Consider the following 11,968-nt stretch of genomic DNA (forward strand, 5'->3'; position numbering starts at 1 on the left):
TACCAGTCAGTGCTATTCGTGTGTGTGTGTGTGCGTGTGTGTGTGTGTGTGTGTGTGTGTGTGTGTGCGTGCGTGTGTGTGTGTGTGAGTGCGTGCGTGCGTGCGTGCATGTGTGTGTGTGTGTGTGTGTGTGAAACAAAAACAAATGGGCCCATGACACAGTCATGTTATGTACTGTATTTGTGTGAAGAGGAAAGACCCTCATAACAGGGTCCTCTAACAGCAGAGATAGACACCCTGTCAGGGAAGATAGGCTCTGTTCCTGCAGATACTGTAGGCTCTGTTCTGTTTCTGCAGCTCTGTTCCTGCAGATAGGCCCTGTTCAGATAGCCTCTGTTCCTGCAGCTCTGTTCCTGCAGCTCTGTTCCTGCAGCTCTGTTCCTGCAGCTCTGTTCAGATAGGCTCTGTTCCTGCAGCTCTGTTCCTGCAGCTCTGTTCAGATAGGCTCTGTTCCTGCAGCTCTGTTCCTGCAGTCTGGATGTGGGAAGGCAGCAATGCCCTCAACCCTCCATACCTCATCACCTTTACACACCAGAGGACCTCCCAAGTCCTTCTGCACAGAGAGAGAGAGAGAGAGAGAGAGAGAGAGAGAGAGAGGGGGGGGGACACAGAGAGAGAGAGAGAGAGAGAGAGAGAGAGAGAGAGAGAGAGAGGGGGGGGAGAGAGAGAGGGGGGGGAGACAGAGAGAGAGAGAGAGAGAGAGAGAGAGAGAGAGAGGGGGGGGGGAGAGAGAGAGAGAGAGAGTAGGGGAGACATAGACAGAGAGAGAAACAGACAGAGAGGGGGGGATAGAGAGAGAGAGTGAAAAAGAGAAACAGAGAGAGGAGGGGCGAGAGAGGGCAGAGAGAAATCAGGCGATTGCATTTGCAACCACGCACGCACACACACACACACACACACACACACATTCGCAAACACACACACACACACACACACACACACACACACACACACATTCGCAAACACACACACACACACTTAAGACAGTGTGCAGCAGTCAGCACATAGTCCTCTCTGATCAGCACTCCTCCACACGTGTGACTTCTTCGAATCTGCAGTGAAGCCATGTAGGGTCTGGAGTGGGGCTTGGCCTTACGGCCCCCAAAGATGCCACTCTGCACGCCACCTGATCATCCACAATCATCCACCACACAGAGAAGATCAGTTACACTAACTTGGTGAAGTTTTTATGACACAAGCTAGAAGTTTGTGTAGAGGCCTAGATACAGTTCATAGAAATGTGAATTATATGTTTAAAAAGGTAAATGATTTAATTTCATGAAGTTCATGTAATTGTTAACATGTTAAATAATACTTAAAAGGGTTAAAAACATGGTAGAATTCATGTGCATATAGAATTTGGTATATTGTTAAAAATAGTGTACTGCCTCTTTAACAACAGGCTAACTATAGGCCAACTATGGCTACAATACTTTAGGTTTCGATTGTTTTTCTGACTCAGATCTTGAGAGCCGAGGAAGCAAACGGTTTTCTGAACTTCTTTACCTAATACTGATACTGCTACAGTATATCAGCTACGTTTGGATTAAGTGTACTGTAGCTCACATTCTTCTTTACCTACTACTGATACTGCTACAGTATATCAGCTACGTTTGGATTAAGTGTAGCTCACATTCTTCTTTACCTAATACTGATACTGCTACAGTATATTCTTACCTTCTTTACCTAATACTGATACTGCTACAGTATATTCTTACCTTCTTTACCTAATACTGATACTGCTACAGTATATCAGCTACGTTTGGATTAAGTGTAGCTCACATTCTTCTTTACCTAATACTGATACTGCTACAGTATATTCTTACCTTCTTTACCTAATACTGATACTGCTACAGTATATTCTTACCTTCTTTACCTAATACTGATACTGCTACAGTATATCAGCTACGTTTGGATTAAGTGTAGCTCACATTCTTCTTTACCTAATACTGATACTGCTACAGTATATCAGCTACGTTTGGATTAAGTGTAGCTCACATTCTTCTTTACCTAATACTGATACTGCTACAGTATATCAGCTACGTTTGGATTAAGTGTAGCTCACATTCTTCTTTACCTAATACTGATACTGCTACAGTATATCAGCTACGTTTGGATTAAGTGTATAGCTCACATTCTTCTTTTGTAACCAAGAAACCAAGAAATAAAACCGGAGACTTTTTACATTTTATGTCAATGTTTCTGAAGTGGATTCATTGTGACGCTATGCTATGGACACTGCAAATGGACTAGCTGCTTGGATTCATGTTAGATCGTTTTGGTAACACTTTATATTAAGACACACATATTCACCATTAATTAGCTGCTTACTAACATGTAGGATTAGTAGCATACTAGCCATTTGTTTGTCATTATAAGCGACTAATTAATACCCTATTCTACCCTTAGTAGACCCTTAATTAAGAATTTCCCCTATGTAAACTCCTAATTACCCCTTATTCATAGTTATTAAATAAGTTGTTGCATATGAATTATGACATAAATATACATGGCTCAGTATGGGGCTTGTAAGGTGGTAGTACTACAAGAATAGTTATTCAACCCTAATAATACTTATCAAAGATGGTCTATTCAAATGGAATTAGACACTAAACCACAAGTGCTAATGTTGTGCAAACAACTCATAATTAAGTCTTAGTAAAGACGAATATGTTCCCTATTCTAAAGTTGGGTCTTGGGTTCACATTTAATTCACAATTAATTTGGCCCTTATTAACCCCCATGACATGTATTCCCTAAAATAATGTTGCCTCCTATTCACACTTACATTACAGCACACAGTAGGATACACAACAAGTTTGTGAAGTTTGAAATGATTGGGTCTGATTTTACCCAATTGCTAACATTTGGTCATGACGAGCTGATCCCCCCGTTCGCTGATTGTTCAGGATGGAATGCATCCTGAGAAATCGAGTCCAATAGGATCAGAACCAGTAATGCTGTAGGAAAATGAAAATTGGGCGGAAGCTTAATGAGGGCTATGCCACCTATGCCCCATTCAGTTAATATTAGTTGTCGGTTTGCTATTCGGTTTATGTTTTCTCTGTTCTTTTCCCTACAGACAGCACTTTACTCTTCCCTACTGACATCAAGCAGCAGAGCTAAGGATTGAATCACACCGGATTTATCCTATAGTATGACACAGTATACTGCACATACACTCATACATACATATCACTCCAACACAAAAGATTAATGTGCAAAAATAATGATACACAAGCAAATGTAAAATGTAAATTGTCCTACAATTACTTGAACATTGGCTCAAGTAGATGACCATTGAGGGACATAGAGAATATGCTGTTTTGAGTTCATTTGCATACGTTACATGTATGTCATTTTTACTTTTTATCTTGTCTTTAAGTTTACAGCTAAATGCTGTAAATTGTTGGGCAACTTTTGTTTGTGAAAGTTGAGTGTACAATGTTCAAGTAATTGTAGGACAATTTACAGTTTATATTGGCTGAAATTCTTAATTAAGGGTCTACTAAGGGTAGAAAAAGGTCTTGCCAACTAAGGCATTAATTAGTCACTTATAAAGACTAACAAATGGCTAGTATGCTACTAATGTACATGTTAGTAAGCAGCTACTGTAATTAACCACACACACACACACACACACACAGAGACACTCACAAACGCGTATGCATACACGCACACGCACACACACACACACACACACACACACACACACACACACACACACACACACACACACACAGACATACACGGACACACTCATGCAGAAAACCATTAGTGAGTCTGTGTATCTATAAGGTATGGAGCAGGACAAATCTGATTGCTTCTTCAGGCATTTTCGTTTTATTTTTATTTTTAGACATTCAGACATCAGTGATTGGATCTCATGTAGAATTCATTAATTCATATAAAATCATGTAAGAGAGGCTGGTAGATCTCTAGAGCTGTGCATCTCCTAGTATCCAGCATTATCCTAAAAACGACATAGTGAAACACAGTAAAAAAGTTTAGTCATTACAAAAGTCTATATGCTATGTTGACCTGACTTGATGCCTACAGTACACCTCATACATGCAGTAGCTCATGTCTCCATAGTAGCACTATGGTTTCTATAGTTACACTACGGTTTCCATAGTAACATTATGGTTTCCATAGTGCTTCCCATGCAGCTCCTGTGTGATCCAGGGCAGGAAGTGAGCCACGCTGGTGTAGACCTGAGGGTAGTCAGCTGTGTCACAGGGGCTGCCGGTGTACACGTCCACTCCGTACACAATGTCTTTGTTGTTATGACGACACACAAGAGGACCTCCTGAGTCACCCTGGGAACAGACACAAACAAGTTATACTCATATGCCTACAGTCTGGCCCTGTCCACTATACAGTAGTATCTTCATTCATCTTAATTTCACCAAGATACAGTAATTTCCCGCATATAAGCCGCATTGTGTATAAGCCGCAGGACAGTGTTTTATGCAAATTAAAAGAAACAAAACCATATTAACTGCCCCCTGTATTAACCTCATAGCTGAAGAAATTTTGCTAAATCAATGTATAAGCTGCGGCTAATAGTCGGGAAATTACGGTAACAAACACAAACAAGTTATATTCATCAGGCTATGTGCCTACAGCCTGGTCCTGCCCACTATACAGTAGTATCTTCATTCATCTTCATTACACCAAGATAACAAACACAAGCAAGTTATACTCATAGGCTATGTGCCTACAGTGCCCACTATACAGTAGTATCTTCATTCATCTTCATTTCACCAAGATAACAAACACAAGCAAGTTATACTCATAGGCTATGTGCCTACAGTGCCCACTATACAGTAGTATCTTCATTCATCTTCATTTCACCAAGATAACAAACACAAGCAAGTTATACTCATAGGCTATGTGCCTACAGTGCCCACTATACAGTAGTATCTTCATTCATCTTCATTTCACCAAGATAACAAACACAAGCAAGTTATACTCATAGGCTATGTGCCTACAGTGCCCACTATACAGTAGTATCTTCATTCATCTTCATTTCACCAAGATAGCAAACACAAGCAAGTTATATTCATATGCTATGTGCCTACAGCCTGGTCCTGCCCACTATACAGTATCTTCATTCATCTTCATTACACCAAGATAACAAACACAGGCAAGTTATATTCATAGGCTATATGCCTACAGCCTGGTCCTGCCCACTATACAGTAGTATCTTCATTCATCTTCATTTCACCAAGATAACAAACACAAACAAGTTATACTCATATGCCTACAGCCTGCCCTGCCCACTATACAGTAGTATCTTCATTCATCTTCATTACACTGAGATGCTACGGCACACAACATCTGCAAAATGTTTTGCACTCATCAACTGCAAAAACGGCTTGTCTAATACAATATAAGGGAATGACGTTAGTTTAAATTCAAAAGTGGCTGGGGTGAATGGTAATAGCAACACTACAAGTAACGTAATGAGTCCTTGATCAATGGGGTTGAAATCATTGGTCGGGCCAAGCCAAAGTTAAAGGAGAAGTTTGGTGTGAATTGATCTATAGCCCTGTCGTTCAAGGTCACTGAATGCTGTTTATAGAAAAAAGTAAGAAAAAATTTGATGCAACATATGCTGGATAATGAATAAGTAAATGGGGCATAGCAACTTACTTTGAGTTTCATTTCGCTACGCCCCATTCAGTTAACATTAGCTATTGTTTCATTTCGCTACGCCCCATTCAGTTAACATCAGCTATTGTTTCATTACTCTGCCTATGCCTAATTTCTTTTTCAGACAGACAGCACTTGGGAACCTCTAACAACAGGGCTATGGATTGATTCACACTGAACTTCTCCTTCAGTGTCTAAGTCTCTAATCCGGCAGGATGCTCTGGTTGGAAGCATCTCCCAATCATTAAAGGCCAGACTCTTCATGAAGTGCAATGAAGTAAGTAGTTAGGCTAATAGGCCTGAACTTTTTTTTTTAATTTTTTTTTTTTAAGTATATTTTTTGTCCTTTTTGCCTTTATTATGATAGGACAGTGGAGAGGTAGACAGGAAACAAGTGGGAGAGAGAGATGGGGTGGGATCGGGATATGACCGCAGGCCGGATTCGAACCTGGGTCCCCGTGGGCACTCGGACCCGTAAATGGTATGGACACTGTAGCCTGCTGCGCCACAGCGCCCCCCGGCCTGAACTTAATTATATTGATTAATGCTTTTTCAATGTGTCCCAAACGTTCTCAATAACTGTAACTGGAAAACAGTACGTTTATTTTGTAAATGTTCTATTTTGTCAGTGTATCAAAGACGTCCGTTATTTGTGGGCCAAGCAGCTCTGTGCATACAGAATGTGATCATTCAGCATCTGAGACTTCTTACAGTACCTGACAGAAACCATCCTTCCCCTTGGAGAAGCTGCAGGCCATTTGGTCCACATTGAAGTAGTTATCTGCGATTTTCCTGCAGGCCTTGCTGTTGGCCAGCGTGACGTTAGCCTCGTACAGCACGCTCTCCGCTCCCCTCCCGAGCACCCTCCTCCCCCACCCGGCCACCTCACACTGCAGCCTGGCCGGGATCTTCCCAAACCTCTGGGGCATCTCCAGCACCTCCACATACTCATCCAGCTTGGCTTTGGGCTTCAGCTGCATGGGGAACGTTGGAGACATCGGAGATGAGACACAGACATCACTTTTTATTTTACCTTTGGGTGATAAACAAAGTGTCTATCTGTCTATCTGTCAATGTATACACATTGCATTATGGTATAGTATAGTATAGTCGGTCTATTATATTATCTTGTAGCGGCCATATTAGTTCAGCAGGAGCTGTACCTTGAGCAGCATGATGTCGAAGTGAAACTGCGTGGGATGTTTGAATTGAGGGTGAGCGTGGAACTGCGTCTCCTTCAGCTGAAACCTCTGCTGACTGGCCTCCTTCTTTGTGATGTCATGGCCTCCCAGAACCACCACCAGCGGCTGGAACCTGCCAATAGGAAGCTCCGGTCACTGACATGATGCCGAGGCGAACAATGCAGGAAACCAAACTTGTTCCAAAAACATCACTGGCAGATGAAGGGTCAAACTTCTGTCCAGGTGTTATATTTTTAACATGAGACAACATTGGACAAAAAACACACTAGTCTCAGTTCGTCTTGACTACCAGATGACTACAGTGTACTCTCTACCCAAATCAACATGTTTACTAGGGCTGTCAATCGATTAAAACATGTAATCTAGTTAATTACATACTCTGTGATTAATTAATTTACATTAATCACATATATAATGTTTGCTGTAAATGTATTTTGAATATTTAAATTCAAATTAATCTTTGAATAATCAGCCTTAAAGTAGCATTACAGTTTTTACAAAAACCTTTTTATTATTATTTTCACTATTCAATAATGGCCATACCAATCTACAACATGACCTAATATGCTGAGGAAATAAATGCAAAAGTGCCTTGAGAAGACTTTATCTCAAGGCATCTCAGGCCACAGTTATAACCTAGGGGACAAAATGCAAATTAATCAACACTCACTCAGTGTCAACGCTATTCAATCGAATTGATGTGGTATTTTAGAGTTGACGAACTCCGGTGATATGCAAATTCTTTGCTGCAGACATTGCAGAGGACTTTATTTCAAAGCAATGATCTAGGCAGCACATTCTGTTCTCTCTCCTTCATTTTACAGCTTAATGGTTACTGACTAGAACACTTACAGGTCATACCGAACCAATTCATCTGTACACACACACACACTCACACACACACACACACACACACACACACACACACACACACACACACACACACACACACACACACACACACACACACAAACAGACACACACACACACACACACACACACACACACACACACACACACACACACACACACACACATACACACACACACAAACAGACACAACATCTATATTAAAATATATTCGTAAGTGTCAAAAATATATTTGTGGGCCAAAGTTGAATATTTAGATATATTTCAAAGTGTATTCCAAATATATGTGTGTTGTGTATGTGCCTGTATGGGCATACAGAACAAAAATATGCAGAAATTGGCATACAGAAAAACGTATAAAAATATATTTTAAATATCATTTTTTTTGGGGGGGGCAATTTCGAATATATTTTTCGTGTATGGGTATATAATTGCATGTGTGTGTGTGTGTGTGTGTGTGTGTGTGTGTGTGTGTGTGTGTGTGTGTGTATGTCTGTGTACAAGTAAATGCCAGGCACACACACACACACATATAAAAGCACCAGACACATACAGTGAGGATAATAAGTATTTGAACCCATGCTAACGTTGACTAAAAAGTAGAATATAAAATCACCTTTTGGAAATTGATCTTAATGCCTCAATTAAAAAAGCAAAATAGTACAAATCTGGTTTGATTTGCATTGAGCTCAATGAGCATCAAACAGGCTAATAGGCTAACTGGAAAAAACACCATGCCAATCTATGTATGGTGAAGGGTATGTGATGATGTGAGGCTATTTTAATTCCAAAGGCTAAAGGAACTTTATCAGGATGCATAGTATCCTAGATCCATGAAATAGCCGGCCTTTAACAATAAAAATGTATAACAAATCTCCCTGCCTCTATGGGAATTTAACATAGCGGTCAAATATTTATTCATTTTCTCCTATTTTAAGGAAGAACGTGACTTTAAAGGGTTGTATTTTTTTTACTATTTTTTTTTTTTAATTAAGGCATTAAGATCAATTTCCAAAAGATGATTTTATATTCCTCTTTTTAGTCAACTTCAGCATGGGTTCAAATACTTATTCTCCCCACTGTATATTAGAGCTTAGATCGGGCCCAAAAAATCAAGCCCGAACCAGCCCGAGCCCGTGCACGTTGTGTCCGAGCCCGGCCCGGCCCGACATATTAACTGTAATTATGAGCCCGAGCCCGATTTAAACCCGACACTTTTTTAAATGCGTGAGCCTTATAACTGACGTTCTCAACTACAATTACGAGTTGTTTGAACTACATAAATCTGAATTAGGCCTATCTAAATGAATAATGAAACAAGGACTAAGCATGTAAACTTCGTTGTTTGTTTATTCTGAAATGGATCACAAATGGATCCGAATGAAGAAACGCAAATGTCAAAACGAAACGCCAACGCAAATGTTGTCACTGTCCACGACTTGTTCGAAACTCTTCCATACGTCCGACTTTCCTCCAGACTTGCTCAAAGTTAATTCTCCTGATTTAATTTTCTTCTTTATATCGTCCATCTCCATGTTGCGCTTAAGCTAGGCCACACAATGTTTTACAGCAGAGCAGCAGTGTGATGCGTGCCAGTGGAGGAGACCGTGCGCATGATGTGTTGCATTTTGTAACTTGCAACTTTGTACACATTTTGTTACTGAAGCCTACTTTGCTAAAAAATATATTTAATATTTCGGATAATGGCATAGTCTCCCCACCCAGTTAGGCTAATAAAGAAATTATATATATCTTTTAAAAAACACAAATGCTTGATCAAAGGCCCGACCCGGCCCGGCCCGAGGATAGTGGCGGGAAATATCGGCCGCGGGTCGGGTCGGGCTCGGGTCGGGCTCGGGCTCGGGCAGAGAATCTAACCTCTACTGTATATACACACACAAACACAAACACACACACACACACACACACACACACACACACACATTCCCTTACTGAAGACAGTGTGCAGCAGTCAGCACATAGTCCTCTCTGATCAGCACTCCTCCACATACGTGGTGTCCTCGTGTCTGCAGTGAAGCCATGTAGGGTCTGGAGTGGGGCTTGGCCTCACGACCCCCAAAGATGCCACTCTGCACGCCACCTGGAGACAACAAACAAACAAACAAACAAACAAACAAACAAACACCCTAAAACAAACAAATCTGATAACAAAGCACTGGTTTGGTATAGCAGTGCATGTGTCCAGTGAAAGCTCCTGCCCCCCCCCCCCCCACACACACACACAATTACATTACAATAAATTTAGCAGAATTTAGTGACTTACATGTCAACTATATTAAGTAAGTAAGTAAGCTATTTATTTGTCATTGTAAAAAGTACAACGAAATTAACAACTAAATAACTAAATTACTAAATTACGAGGGATTACATTGTCATTGCATTGTCCTCGCCCAGAGCAACATGGCGTTAAGTGCCTTGCTCAAGGGCACAACGGTGGAAGCCTGGAATTGAACCCACAACTTTCAGGCTACTGCACGCTATCCCAGCTCCTTATCCACTACACACACACACACACACACACACACACACAAACACACACACACACACACACACACACACACACACACACACACACACACACACACACAAACACACACACACACACAAACACACACACACACACACACACACACACACACACACACACACACACACACACACAAACACACACACACACACAAACACACACACACACACACACACACACACACACACACACACACACACACACACACACACACACACACACACACACACACACACACACACACACACACACGATTGGTGATGTCCAGAGAAGGCTCTTACCTGAGAGTGGCAGATGGGGGAGAACAAGCAGACTCAAGAGCAGGTACATTCTCTTCATCGCTGAAGCATGATACAGGACATCACCTACTTATATACCTGCCACACACACGCACCCACGCACGCATGCACGCCAAGCGCACGCGCGCACGCACACACACACACACACACACACACACACAGACAAGACCATTTTTCCCATCAACCTATTTGTCACCCCTGTTTGAAGAGAAACAATGAGTTGTGACCACACAAAGACACAGACACAGACACAGTCAGAGAGACACACACACACACACACACACACACTTCTTAGCAATCAAACAGGAAATGATGCTGCTGTGTTGTGGGTTGTGGTTATGGTTTAAACTGGGGGATGGTGGAACTTCAGCCTATTTTTAGGGGACCTTTGTTGGAGGGTATTTGTTTGTCACCTCAACTCAACAAGCTAATAGCCTAACCTATAAATAATTTAGCTGTGATGTCTACCTGAAATGTCGTCTTCCACTAAGGCCTCATTTACATCTCGCTCCACCCCGAGGCCTCCTTTACGTCTCGTATCTGTGGCCATACCTCCAGATTTACGTCTCGTATCTGTGGCCATACCTCCAGATTTACATCTCGTATCTGTGGCCATACCTCCGGATTTCAGGAGGACAGTCCGCTTTTCCATCCCTTTGTCCCGACCTCATTTTTGCCCTTTTGTCGTCATTTCGGGTAAAAAAAGAAACAGAAAAAATGAGCACGCGCGAGTCTGGACAAAGGGCTCGAAAACCGGACTGTCCTCCCGAAATCCGGACGCATGGTCACCCTAATCTCGTACCACCCCATGGCCTCGTTTGCATCTCATACCCAGGGTTGTAGGGAGGCTAAATGCAAGTAAGCACAGTTTATCCACCTCTGAAATTTCAGAAATAGAGTTGATCTACCTTTAAAAAGGGATTAGTCACTTCTTGCAACTTTTAACACAAAAACAATTCACCAAAATTCCATCCCGGGTCCCCGAGCTGGGCCTGGCTCCTTAGTTCCTTAGTTTCAGTGCAGGAACTCTGAATGCTTCAGCATCAACCAGGAGATTTAGTTCCAGTAAAGGAACTCTGAATGCTTCAGCATCAACCAGGAGATTTAGTTCCAGTAAAGGAACTCTGAATGCTTCAGCATCAACCAAGAGATTTAGTTCCAGTGAAGGAACTCGGAATGCTTCAGCATCAACCAAGAGATTTAGTTCCAGTGAAGGAACTCTGAATGCTTCAGCATCAACCAAGAGATTTTGTTCCTGTGAAGGAACTCTGAATGCTTCAGCATCAACCAAGAGATTTAGTTCCAGTGAAGGAACTCTGAATGCTTCAGCATCAACCAAGAGATTTAGTTCCAGTGAAAGGAACTCTGAATGCTTCAGCATCAACCAAGAG

The 11,968-nt window shown here is 41.7% G+C and overlaps 1 protein-coding gene across 1 annotated transcript; it reads right to left on the reverse strand.

Moving 5' to 3' along the window:
• Positions 1–4,115: 4,115 nt before the first annotated feature.
• LOC134079071 (mast cell protease 1A-like) lies at positions 4,116–10,617 on the reverse strand. Its single transcript, XM_062535240.1, has 5 exons — positions 10,560–10,617; positions 9,684–9,831; positions 6,822–6,972; positions 6,375–6,632; positions 4,116–4,319 (listed from the first exon to the last, which is right to left on the reverse strand). Exons 1-5 carry the CDS (start codon positions 10,615–10,617, stop codon positions 4,116–4,118), a joined length of 819 nt encoding a protein of 272 aa, XP_062391224.1.
• Positions 10,618–11,968: the final 1,351 nt, after the last annotated feature.

Source organism: Sardina pilchardus, chromosome 4, assembly GCF_963854185.1.
Source record: "Sardina pilchardus chromosome 4, fSarPil1.1, whole genome shotgun sequence".
Taxonomy (NCBI): domain Eukaryota; kingdom Metazoa; phylum Chordata; class Actinopteri; order Clupeiformes; family Clupeidae; genus Sardina; species Sardina pilchardus.